Source organism: Pongo abelii, chromosome 2 (genome assembly GCF_028885655.2).
Source record: "Pongo abelii isolate AG06213 chromosome 2, NHGRI_mPonAbe1-v2.0_pri, whole genome shotgun sequence".
In the NCBI taxonomy this organism is placed as follows: Eukaryota; Metazoa; Chordata; class Mammalia; order Primates; family Hominidae; genus Pongo; species Pongo abelii.
Genome location: NC_085928.1, coordinates 168,284,937 through 168,298,910, shown reverse-complemented (window position 1 = coordinate 168,298,910; position 13,974 = coordinate 168,284,937). Strand labels below are relative to the sequence as shown.

General features: G+C 38.0%; 1 protein-coding gene across 9 annotated transcripts in view; it reads right to left on the bottom strand.

Moving 5' to 3' along the window:
- The window catches only part of MLF1 (myeloid leukemia factor 1), a 39,917-nt gene that overhangs the window by 15,068 nt on the left and 10,875 nt on the right, over positions 1-13,974 (bottom strand). For 4 of the 9 annotated variants that reach the window (XM_054550476.2, XM_054550477.2, XM_054550480.2 and 1 more), the window contains exon 2: positions 12,356-12,629. In XM_054550476.2, coding sequence (XP_054406451.1) covers positions 12,356-12,450 — 95 coding nt within the window. In that variant the 5' untranslated portion in view covers positions 12,451-12,629. 9 annotated transcript variants of the gene reach the window in all.

Here is a 13,974-nt window from a genome sequence, read left to right as displayed (position 1 = left end):
CAGCCTGGCCAACATGGTAAAACCCCATCTCTACTAAAAATACAAAAATTAGCTGGGTGTGGTGGCGTATGCCTATAATCCCAGCTACTCGGGAGGCTGAGGCAGGAGAATTGCTTGAACCCGGGAGGCAGAAGTTGCAGTGAGCCAAGATTGCACCATTTTACTCCAGACTGGGTGACAGAGCCAGACTCTGTCTCAAAAAAAAAGAAAAAAAAAAAAAAAGAAAGAAATTTTCCTTGCAACTCCAGCTCAAAGGAGGAAGCTCAAAAATTCTGTCTTCTGCTCGTTAGTCCAAGTAGAAAGAGCTTTTTCATAGTATTTGTATACATAAACCTATTCCAAAAGAGCTCAGATTTATTCACACATTACCTTGGAGGTTAAAAAAAGCATAATTGTTCCAAGTGTGAGTTTAAGATTAGCAAACTGCTTGACTGGATTTGTGCTTGTGTGTATAGACAGATGTTTTCATTCAGCCTTGTTTAGGCATAATTTACATTCAACGAAATTTACCAATTTTAATTGTACAGTTTGATGAATTTTAAAAAGTGCAGTCATAACCTCCACCATAATTAAGATGTAGAACATTTCCATCATTCCAAAAAGCTTCCTCGTCTCCTTGCAGATAATTACCTGCTCTTAGCCCTAGTTACCATGAATAGGCTTTCTGTCATTATAGTTTGGTCTTCTCCAGATTTCATATAATGGAATCACATAGTATGTCATCTTTTGTGTCTAGCTTCTTTCCCTTAGCATAATGCTTCTTTGATTCATCCATGTTGTTCTCTATTTCAGTTCATTCAGTTTTATTGCTAAGTTCATATATATATCAGTATCATAATCACAAAACTGTTTTTAGTTTTTGTCTATTATGAATAAAGCTACTATGAATATTTATGTACTACTCTTTGTGTATACATAATTTGACTTAAGTAAACACCTAAGAGCAAGGACTGCTGGCTTGTATTAGAAGAGTATGTAAATTTTATAAAAACTGTAACTGAGAGTTCCAGTTGCACTGCATTCTTGGTGAAATGTAGGATAGTCAGATGTTTAACTGTAGCCATTTGAGTGGCAGTGTCATAACATCTCATTGTGGTTTTATTCTGTATTATTTGTCATTCGTGTATGTTCTTTGATAGAACTGTCTTTTCAAATACTTTCCCCATTTTTAAAAATCAGGTTATAAGAGTTCTTTATATATTCTGGACACAGACTTTTATCAGATACAGGTTTTAAATTTTTTCCCAGTCTTGGACTTGCCTTTTTCATTCTCTTAACATGAATATATTCAGCCACACAACCATGAATCTTTGTTAGGTCTTCAGTTTTTACCACATTTTGCTAATGTGTATAAGGATTTTGAGATGGGAAGATTATCCTGGATTATCTCAATGGGCCCAATGTAATCACAAGGGTCCTTATGAGAAGGAGATAGTAGTGTCATAATCAGAAGATGCTACACTGCTGGCTTTAAAAATGGAGGAAGAGGCCAAAAGCCAAGGGACACAGCAGTCTCTAGACGCCAGAAAAGACAAGGAAACAGATTCACCCCTATCAACTCCAGAAGGAATGTAGCCCTGCCAACACCTTGATTTTAGCCCAGGGAAACCCATTTTGGACGTCTGATCTCCACCCATAAGATGATTTGTTGTTTTAAGTCTCTAAATATGTGGTAATTTGTTATAGCAGCAATAGGAAACTAATACAGGTTTTAAAATTTTAATTTTAAAATATACGAAAGTCTCACTCCTCTTTTAGAGTGTAAGTTCTTCTAGACTAGGAACTGTGTCTTTATTCACTCATACTACCAACCTCTGTGCTTGACACACAGTATACATTATAAATGTTTATGGAGGGCTGGGTGCGGTGGCTCACGCTTGTAATCCCAGCACTTTGGGAGGCCAAGGTGGGTGGATCACGAGGTCAAGAGCTTGAGACCAGCCTGGCCAACATGGTGAAACTCCATCTCTACTAAAAGTACAAAAATTAGCTGGGTGTGGTGGCAGGTGTCTGTAATCCCAGCTACTCTGGAGGCTGAGGCAGGAGAATCACTTAAACCCGGGAGGTGGAGGTTGTGATGAGCCAAGATCATGCCATTGCACTCCAGCCTGGGCAATAGGGTGAGACTCCATCTCAAAATAAAATTTAAAAAAATACAAAAATTCAAAATAAATAAATAAATGTTTATGGAATTAGAACCATCCTATATATCAGATGGTCCCCCCTACCATTTCTTGGAAAAATTACTAACTGTTCTTTAAGGCTCTGCTCACCTTGGTGCTTGCTACACAGAGAAAAATCTCCACTGCAACCAATGCCTGCAGTCTTGAAGTTCTTCCTTAGTGACTTTTGATTTTAGGGGAGGGGAAACTCCTATTTAAACTATACTTGGTTTTCTCTGGCCCAAGTATTTTAGTACATGGGATTTACATGTCCTGATAATAGTTCCAAGGGCTTCTTGTGCTTTAGTTTCAGCTGCTGCAGAGTAAGACCACCTGTATGTCTGAGAAACAACACCCTCAAATGAGGTTTGTTTATGCCATAGAAGCTTATGTCTTAATTGAGGCCATCCTGAATGTGGTCTCAAAATTTTGCAAATATCTATAAATATGTTTCTTATGATGCAGAAACACACGTATAAACTTTTTGTAGATTTGTAGTTCATTTTCCTGTCTTTAGATGAAACCAACAAAACTGATGACTTAGAATGAGGGCAGTTTTTGAATTTGTTTTTTTTTTTTTTTTTTTTTTTTTGAGGCGGAGTCTCGCTCTGTTGCCCAGGCTGGAGTGCAGTGGCGCCATCTCGGCTCACTGCAACCTCCGCCTCCCGGGTTCACGTCATTCTCCTGCCTCAGCCCCCCGAGTAGCTGGGGCTACAGGCGCCCGCCACCACACCTGGCTAATTTTTTGTACTTAGTAGAGACGGGGTTTCACCGTGTTAGCCAGGATGGTCTCAATCAATGTGTTATTCTTGTGACATAACATGTATTAGTTATCTATTGCTGTTGTAACTTAGCAGCTTAAAACGTTTGTTATGTCACAATTTCTGTTGATTAGGAATCAGGAGCAGTTTAGGTGGGTAGTTCTGACTTAGGGCCTCTCTGTAGGCTGCAATGAAGTTATCAGTTGAGGCTTTAGTCATCTCAAGTCTTGACTGGTGGAGAATCCACTTCCAAGTTCCTTCACACAGCTATTGGCTAGTCTCAAAAATCTGCTTCTAAGCTCATTCAGGTGGACCTCTCCACAGTGCTGCTTTACATCATGGTAGCTGCTTTCCACAGCATAAGCCATCATGTGTGAGAGAACACCTAAGGCAGAAGCCATGCTCTTTAATTTAATTTAATTTATTTATTTATTTTTGAGACGGAGTCTTACTCTGTCACCCAGACTGGAGTGCAGTGGCGCGATCTCAGCTCACTGCAAGCTCTACCTCCCAGGTTCATGCCATTCTCCTGCTTCAGCCTCCCCAGCAGCTGGGACTACAGGCGCACGCCGCCACGCCCGGCTAATTTTTTTCTATTTTTAGTAGAGATGGGTTTTCACCGTGTTAGCCAAGATGGTCTCCATCTCCTGACCTCGTGATCTGCCCGCCTCGGCCTCCCAAAGTGCTGGGATTACGGGCGTGGGCCACCGCACCTGGCCAAGCCATGCTCTTTTAAAAATGTAATTTTGGGAGTGACATCTTATCTCTTCTTTCATATTCTGTTTATTAGACACAAATTAGTAAGTCTCAGCCTATGTTCAAGGGGAGATTACATAAAGGCATGAATACCAGGGAGTGGGGATCACTGGAAGCTATCTTAGTAGCTGTCTACCACACATAAATTAGTGGGTTCATTAGCTTACCAGAGACATATATAATCAAGTTTGTAATATTCTTAATTAAAATTAAGCTCAACAATATCAGTACATTTTTCAGCATGCCATAAATAAATATTGATATTAGATGATATTAAGATAACAAACTTTCAGACAGGAAATTCAAAAGGTACATTAGAATAATCAACACAATTTATTCTTTTTTTAAATTTGTAAAGAAATAAGTGAACGAGCTACAAGGAAGTAAACGACACATACAGATGACTATTTGAAGATTTTTCAGTGCTAAAGGAAAAAAGATAATAGCTTGCGTATCAAGAAAGTTTTGGGAAGAGGGAGGGATTGTATATGAGAAGCCTTTCTTTGCTAGATTAAAACAGTTCTCATTGGCATAGATGTCATAAATTCTGATTATTTATTTAATTTTGTAATCTTTCAATAGTCCCAGAAAAAAACTCAAAAATTCCCTTGAATTGTAACAGGAAATAATAGTTACAAATCAGGCCATTAGTATAGAGAGAATGCTGCCATTGGGGTGGATACTTCTTCAAGAGCTGATGCTTTCAAGATCTCCTCCTGACTTGTCCTAATTCAAGCTTGTATTCTTTAAGCTATTACTCTCTTAATCATCATTCATAGACATACCATTCAACATAATAGTGGCAGATTAATAAAAAGCTGTATTTTACAGCACTTCACTTCTGAAACTATGTTATGTAGACTGGACAGTAAAAGCTGGATGGTTTTTCTAGAAATTGCTTTAAATAATGTTATTTTTAAGGAACATATCTGTGGTAGGCAGAATGGTTCCCCTAAAGATGTCTATGTCCTAATCCCCAGAACCTGTGAATATGTTACATTACATGGTAAGGGGGAATTAACGTTACACATGTAATAAAGGTTGTTGTTCAGGTAACTTTAAAATAAGATTAGCCTGGATTATCCAGGAGGGCTCCTTTAATTAAAGGTCCTTTAAATCTGGAAGGAGGAGGCATGAAAGTCAGAAAGATGTGATGATGCCTTTTTCCTTCCCTTCACTTGTCCATTAAAACTGCAAAGATTCCCTTGACCTTCCAACTACTGAAACCCAAAGGTCATTCCTCTTCCTCCTCAAATTTCAGCAGCATGTATCTCTAACTTTGATGGCAATGCACTTTTAAACTCTGACTGATAAACTTCTCCTCAATTGTTCCTTTTCCTTCTTGCCCTTTACAGAGCTTCTGAGTTTCACAGATAGGTTTCTGGTGTCTCAAAATGTTGACACTCTCAGCCTTGGGGCAGCCAGTGAGGACTGAGCCCTGGAGCTGGTTACCTACGCTCCCATTGGTCTCTGTCCCTTCTCGTACCCCAAGCACATGGGCAAACACCTTTTAAAAATGAATGACATTAAAATGTTAAAAAGCACTGCCCCCTAAAGACATGCTTTCTCCAGTTTTAATCCATTATCTGTTCTCTTCCCTGTCCTCTAAGGACTACTTCAACTTGAACATGCTTAAAAAATCACTAGAGGTACTTACTAAAATTACAGATTCCTGAGACATACACCTAGAGTTTTGATTCAGTATATCCCAAGCATGGCCCATTAATCTGCATTTTAGCAAGGGTTCAATCTATTCAACAATATTATCAGGAATCTGCATTCAATTTCTTGTTTTAATGCAAACTGTCTCATTTATTTAACAAATATTTAATGAACACATATGCAAAAGGCATGGTTCCAGGTAGTGGGGATAGAGCCCTGAACTTTGGAGGTCTAAAGCTAATTTTCAATGTCCTATTGGCCAAGAAGTTGGCATACTTTCCAAGGTACTCAGAATATAAATTACAAATAATGATAAAGCTATGATTAAATATTTGCCTTTTTATATTCTAGTAACTTGAAACCTTATTATATTTCCACATTTTTTCCTTAATCAGCTTTTCCTCTTTATGTCTCTAATTCTACTAAAGGCACAACCATTATACTCCAAGTCACCCAGGCTCAAAACTTCAGGTATGAGCTAGTCGGAGGTTTTTAATCTGTCCTGAGCTAGCTCCAAGGAATGGAAAAATGGTGAGAAACAATTCCATTAAAAGAATTGGGGAAGAGATAGCGTTCTAGTTCAGTCTCTCTCCATCAAGAAAAGTTGACCATGGTTTACTTCTGAATTACCACTGCTTCTTGTATCTTATTATTTCCTTCCTGGATTCTAACATCTAGTAATTTGAACACAGTAAACTCTTAGTATCTTATGTCTAAATTCATTTCACACTCAAACTTAAACCATGGCTTGCTTGGGCATATAAATCTCCACTATTTCCTCTCAGTATTTTGATAATATTGCTTCATCATCTTTCTACATCTAGTGTAGCTGAACAGAAGTCTGATGACAATCTGGTTCTCATTCTTTCTAAGAAATCTACTCTCTGGATGCTTTATGGTTTTTTTAATTTTTTTTTTAACGTATCAAAATTGCACTTTCATGGGTCCAAGTGTAGATTAAAAAAAAATTATCCCGACAACCACCAACTTGCCCTTTTCCTTTTCTTTTTTTTTTTTTGAGACGGAGTTTCACTCTTGCTGCCCAGGCTGGAGTGCAATGGCGCAATCTCGGCTCACTGCAACCTCCGCCTCCCAGGTTCAAGCAATTCTCCCGCCTCAGCCTCCCTAGTAGCTGGGATTACAGGCACCTGCCACCACATTTTTTTGTATTTTTAGTAGAGATGGGGTTTTACTATGTTGGCCTAGCTGGTCTCGAACTCCTGACCTCAGGCAATCCACCCACCTCAGCATCCCAAAGTGCTGGGATTACAGGCATGAGCCACCACATCCATCTTAAATTGCTCTTTTCAATCTGAGTTCCAAAACATTTCAGCCTTTCATTAATTCTAGATATTGTTCTTAAATTACTTCTTTGGGTATTTACTATTACCTTATTTCTATCTGTTTGCCTTCCCTGTCAAACTTTTTTTAAAGCATATTTTTCTTATCCTCTGTGATTCTGTGTTGAATGTTGGAAGAAATTCCTTGGCTCAATTTCCAAGCTTACTAATTTACTCTATGGTTGTGAACATTCTGCTTAACTCATTTTTCTAAAAAAATTTAATTTCTGTATCTCTGGTTCTTTGTTAAATGGCTGCATTACCCTCTGACATCTCTAAAGATAATATCCTCTCCCAACTCTGAAGATATGTCTTAGTCAATTTTTGTGTTGCTATAGAGGAATACCTGAGGCTGGGTAATTTACAAAGAAAAGAGGTTTATTTGGGTCATGGTTCTGCAGACTGACAAGAATCATGGAGCCAGCATCATCTTCTGATGAGAGCTTCAGGATGCTTCCACTTATGGAGGAAGGTAAAGGGAAACCAGTATGTGCAGAGATCACATGGTAAGAGTGGAAGCAAGAGAGGGGTGGGGTCATGAAAGGCTCTTTTTAACAACCAGCTCTCTGGGGAACCAATAAAGTGAGAACTCACTTACTACCTCACCCTAACCCCCAGGGAGGGCATTAATCTATTAATGAAGGATCCACCCTCCCATGACCCAAACACTTCTCATTAGCTCCCACTACCAATGTTAGGGATCAGATTTCTTTTTTTTTTTTTTTTTTGTAGCTCAAAGATAGTAAGCATTTAATTTGAACTGAGAATGAGTTTAGTTTTTTTTATGGGGTGGGGCTTGTGATCAGGTTTTTTTATTGTGGTAAGATATACATAACATAAAATTTATCATTTCAACTATTTTTAAGGGTAAAATTCATTGGCATTCACAGTGTTGTGCAACTATCACCACTATTTCCAGAACATTTTCATCAACCCAAATAGAAATTCTGTAATCATTAAGCAGTAATTCCCCTTTCTCTCCTCCCACAGCCCCTGAATCTACTTTCTGTTTCTATAAATTTGCCTAGTCTAGATACTTCATATAAATGGAATCACAATATTTGTCCTTTTGGAGTTCAGTATTCTTTTTTTTTTTTTTTTTTTTTTTTTTTTTTTTTTCTTTTTATTATTATTATTATAATTATTATTATTATACTTTAGGCTCTATGGTACATGTGCGCAACGTGCAGGTAAGTTACATATGTATACATGTGCCATGCTGGTGCGCTGCACCCACCAACTCGTCATCTAGCATTAGGTATATCTCCCAATGCTATCCCTCCCCCCTCCCCCCACCCCACAACAGTCCCCGAAGTGTGATGTTCCCCTTCGTGTGTCCATGTGTTCTCATTGTTCAATTCTCACCTATGAGTGAGAATATGCGGTGTTTGGTTTTTTGTTCTTGCGATAGTTTACTGAGAATGATGATTTCCAATTTCATCCATGTCCCTACAAAGGACGTGAACTCATCATTTTTTATGGCTGCATAGTATTCCATGGTGTATATGTGCCACATTTTCTTAATCCAGTCTATCATTGTTGGACATTTGGGTTGGTTCCAAGTCTTTGCTATTGTGAATAATGCCGCAATAAACATACGTGTGCATGTGTCTTTATAGCAGCATGATTTATAGTCCTTTGGGTATATACCCAGTAATGGGATGGCTGGGTCAAATGGAATTTCTAATTCTAGATCCCTGAGGAATCGCCACACTGACTTCCACAAGGGTTGAACTAGTTTACAGTCCCACCAACAGTGTAAAAGTGTTCCTATTTCTCCACATCCTCTCCAGCACCTGTTGTTTCCGGACTTTTTAATGATTGCCATTCTAACTGGTGTGAGATGGTATCTCATTGTGGTTTTGATTTGCATTTCTCTGATGGCCAGTGATGGTGAGCATTTTTTCATGTGTTTTTTGGCTGCATAAATGTCTTCTTTTGAGAAGTGTCTGTTCATGTCCTTCGCCCACTTTTTGATGGGGTTGTTTGTTTTTTTCTTGTAAATTTGTTGGAGTTCATTGTAGATTCTGGATATTAGCCCTTTGTCAGATGAGTAGGTTGCGAAAATTTTCTCCCATTTTGTAGGTTGCCTGTTCACTCTGATGGTAGTTTCCTTTGCTGTGCAGAAGCTCTTTAGTTTAATTAGATCCCATTTGTCAATTTTGGCTTTTGTTGCCATTGCTTTTGGAGTTTTAGACATGAAGTCCTTGCCCATGCCTATGTCCTGAATGGTATTGCCTAGGTTTTCTTCTAGACCTAAAACCATAAAGGGATCAGATTTCAACATGACATTTTGAGGGTCAAACATCTGAGCTATAGCAAGGTATTTTTCTTTTTTTTTTTTTTTCAGAGTCTTGCTCTGTCTCCCAGGATGGAGAGCAGTGGCATGATCTTGGCTCACTGCAACCTTTAACACCCAGGCTCAAGTGATCCTCCCCTCTCAGCCTCCCTAGAGCTGAAACTACAGATGTGCACCACTGTGCCTGGCTAATTTTTGTATTTCTTTGTAGAGATAGGTCCTACTATGTTGCTCAGGCTGGTCTTGAACTCCTGGGTTCAAGCAATCCACCCAACTTGGCCTCCCAAAGAGCTGGAATTACAGGCATGAGCCACTGCGCTGGCAAGATACTTCATACATATCCACATATTTAACATTTTCAAGGTTGTTCTTTCCTTCTTTAGTGTCCAAATTGCTACCTAGTATAATTTCCCTTCATTGAAGAATGACTTTTAACATTTCTTGTTCTGTAGATATGATTGCAATAAATTCTCTGTTTTCTTTACCTGAAAATATTTCATTCGTAATTCTTAAAGGAAATTTTCACAAGATAAACCTAGGTTGACAGCTTTTTTTTCTTTCTTTTTTTTTATTTATTTTACTTTAAGTTTTAGGGTACATGTGCACAACGTGCAGGTTTGTCACATACGTATACATGTGCCAGGTTGGTATGCTGCACCCATTAACTCGTCATTTAGCAATTGGTATATCTCCTAATGCTATCCCTCCCCACCGACCCCCACAACAGTCCCCAGTGTGTAATGTTCCCCTTCCTGTGTCCATGTGCTCTCATTGTTCAATTCCCACCTATGAGTGAGAACATGCAGTGTTTGGTTTTTTGTCCTTGCAATAGTTTGCTGAGAATGATGGTTTCCAGCTTTCTGCGGATGTTATTGCTTTATCTACTGGCCTCTTGCTTTTGGTGATAAGCCAAAGGTAATTCAAATGTTTTTCTCTTGTATCCAGTCAATGTATCATTTTTTCTGGCTGTTTTCAAGATTTTTCTTTTTATTATTTGCTTTCAGAGGTATGACTATGACGAACCTAAGCATGGTTTTCTTCATATTTATTCTGCTTAGGTTTACTTACAGCTTCTTGATTCTTGAAACTTTTATCTTTTACCATATTGGTTAATTTCCATTATTATTTTTCAACTAATTTTATGCCCTTTCTCTCCCTCTTCTCCAATTACACCTAACATTAGACATTTCGATATTTTCATATAGGTTTCTAAAGGGTTTTCTCCCAATTTTTTTCTGGTTTTCAGATTAACTTTCATTTATCTATCTTCAATTTTAATGATTCATCTGTCATCTCCATTTTGCTGTTAAGCCTATCCAGTGAATTTTCTCTTTCAAATATTGCATTATTCCAGACCAAGCTTGTTTAATCCGTGGCCTGTGGGTCACATGCAGCCCAGGACAGCTTTGAATGCGGCCCAACACAAATTCATAAACTTTCTTAAAACTTTATGAGATTTTGTTTTTTAGCTCATTAGCTATCATTAGTGTTAGTGTATTTTATGTGTGGCCCAAGACAGTTCTTCTTGCAATGTGGTACAGAGAATCCAAAAGATTGGACACCCCTGTTAGACTTTCTATTGGTGGGGGAGTATATACATAAAAAAGTATACACAAACACACACACACACACACACACACACACACACTTTCTTTCTCTATGGAGATTAAATATCTTTTCATTCCTTGCAAGCATATTTTCCTTTTCTTCATTGGGCAAAATTTATAACAACTGCTTTAAAATTCTTGTCTTTTAATTCTAACATATGGGTCTTTTCAGGATCAGTGTCTTATTTTTTTATCTGGAGAATGGGTCACATTTTCCTGTTAAGTAATTTTGGGTTATATCTGTACATTGTGGATATTATGGGGTCTGGATTTTGATATATTCCTCCAGTGTTGATTTTTTTTAAGTAGGTAATTAATCTGGTTAGCCTTAAAGGTCAAATTCTGTCTCTTGCGTGGTAGCTCAAATCTCCATTTAGTTCATTTACCCTTCTTAGCTGAACTGCTCTGAGTCTGTCTTATGCATATGTGGTTAAGCCTTAGACAGAGATTTGTATAGAATTTATTCACAGTATTTGGTGCTCACTCTTCTCTGGCTCTCTCCTTTTGGCGACTTCTCTCCCTCCCTTTCCAGTGACTGTGGTTTTACTGAACTCTGTCTTTGGTTGTTAGGTCAAAAACACTTTAAAGGTCTTCGAACAGTTTTAGTCACTCTACATGTAAGACAATTAGGTTAGAATCGTCTTTCCTTTTGTTCAACTGTTGAGAACTCTCCAGCATATATCTGCTTTTGGTCATTCTCTAGCGTCTTTTCCAGTAAGTTGTTTTTGTATTTCATCCTGGGCTTATAAAGTTATCTGCAAGAGAGTTGGTCCAATTGGAGCTCTATTGGTCATAGTAGAAATGAAAGTCTCCTCAAGATTTTAGTTACACTATTTTCTATAATCTTCTTTGTTTCATTAACTTTGATTCCTTAAGTGTTGGTTCTTCTGTTTGGTTAGCATAGCTTCTGTCTTTCATGGTGTCAGTTTTTATCAAATGTTTGAAATAATATATTTAGAATAAAATAAATTAATGAGTGTCAGGAAATGAATAAAAGTAAAGTTACTTCCACAGAATTGAATTAGTGGGGAGTAGTTGTATGTGTACTTGGTCCTACAGTTTGGTTCAATATCTGAGACTTCCATTTTCCATCTCTGTCTCTCAGACCTTGCACTGCCCTTTTATTTGTTTTTTAAGTAGCTTTCTTGTTTTTACATGCTTCCCAAACTCTTTAATTATAAGAGCCAATAGACATATCTTTTTTCTATTAAATTAGCTTCTCTAGCTAATTTTCTTGTTCTTCCCTTTCTTTCTTTCCCTTTATTTCTTTTTTAAACAACATTTATTGTCTCACTGTTCTGGAGGCTGGAAGTCTGAGATCAACGTGTCAGCAAAGTTCGTTTCTCTTGAGGCCTCTTCTCTCCTTGACCTGCAGATCCCTGTGTCCTCACATTATCCTTTCTGTTGGTTCCTTTATTTCTGAGATTCCCTATGGCAAAATAGCACCTGGGGGCAATAATCTATCATCCAAAAAGGAAGTGAGGGGAAGAGTGGAGTGACTGCAAATTAAGTTTTTCCTCTGTCATATACAGTCATTTTCAACTACTGCTTTAAACTAGCAACACAAAGGAGAAAAGAACATTTTGCTGCCGGAAATTACTGAGCAGACTTAAGGCCAGGAGATACACTTGGGGGAAAGGGAAGGAGAAGAATATAAGAGGTAGATTGGCATTCAATCCATTAAATGTGTGTGTGCCTATTATTATTTGAACAAACTGTTACCTATTAGATCCATTAAGAATAAGAAAAATAAACGTGTTTATTTTACCTTAACTTATTCTCTGATGCTCTTGCCTTCTTTATGTACATCAGAGTTTCTGACTTGTATGATTTTCCTTCTCTCTGAAGAACTTCTTTTAACATTTCTTGCAAGGTAGGTCTACTGTCAACAAATTCACCAAATTTTTGTTTGTCTGAGACAGTCTATTTCTTCTTGACTTTTAAAGGATAATTTTGCAGGGTACAGAATTCTAGGTTGGTGGGTTTTTTTCCTCTCAACACTTTATATATTTCATGCCATTCTCTTCTTGCTTGCATGGTCTCTGAAGAGAAGTCAGATATAATTATTTTCTTTACTCTTCTACAGGATTTTTTCCCCCCTCTAGCTTCTTTCAAGATTTCTTCTTTATTTTTGATTTTCTACAGTTTAAATATGACATGCCTAGGTTTAGTTTTTTTTGGTTTGGTTTTTTTTTTTTTTTTTTGCATTTATTCTGCTTGGTGTTCTTTAAACTTTTAAGATCTGTGGTTTGGTGTATGACATTAATTTGGGGTAATTCTTAGTATTCATTTCTTCAAATATTGCTCCTGTTCCTTTGTACTCTGGTACTCCCATTACACATTATACCTTTCGTAGTTGCCCTACAGTTATTGCCACAGTTCTTGGATATTATGGGTTTTTTTTTTCCAGTCTTTTTTCTCTCTGATTTTCAGTTTTGGAAGTTTCTACTGTCATATCCTCAAGCTCAGAGATTCTCTCCTAAGCTGTTTATAGTCCACTGATAAGCCCATAAAAGGAATCCTTCATTTCTCTTTTTTGACACAGAGTCTTCCTCTGTTGCCCAGGCTGGAGTGCAATGGCATGATCTCAGCTCACTGCAACCTCTGCCTCCTGGGTTCAAGCGATTCTCCTGCCTCAGCCTCCCAAGTAGCTGGGATTACAGGCATGTGCCACCACACCCAGCTAATTTTTGTATTTTTAGTAGAGACGGGATTTTGCCATGTTGACCAGGCCGGTCTTGAACTCCTGACCTCAGGTGATCCATCTGCCTCGGCCTCCCAAAGTGCTGGGATTACAGCCGAGAGCCACCACACGCCTGGCCTTCTGTTACAATGTTTTTAGTCTCTAGCATTTTATTTTATTTTTACAATTTCCATTTCTCTGCTTATATCTGTTCTGGCATGTTGTCTGCTTTTCCCATTAAAGCCTTTGGCACATTAATCATAGTTTAAAAAATTCCTGGTCTGATAACTCCAATGTTCCTTGCTAGAAATATGGTTTGGATACTTGTTCAGTTTCTTCAAACTGTTTTTTTGCCTTTTAGTATGCCTCGTAATTTTTTTTTGGAAGTAGTACATATTTACTGGGTAAAGGGAACTGCAGTAAAAAGACCTTTAGTAATGTAGTGATAAGGTGTTGGGGGAGGCAAAGTGTTCTGTAGTCATAAGATTAACTCACAGCCTTTTGCTTAGCCTAGCCCTGAGTTGTAAACTTCACCAGTGTGTCTTAGTCCTCCTCCAGTGTGATAACATGGCTGGAGGAGCTGGAGTTGGGTATTTCCCTTCCCCCAGGCAGACTGGGCTTTGGTAAAAAAGTTTCTCTTGACTGCAGGCCTTGCTAAGAAAAATAGAATGCTCTGGCATATTTAATGGTTACTTTCCACCCCT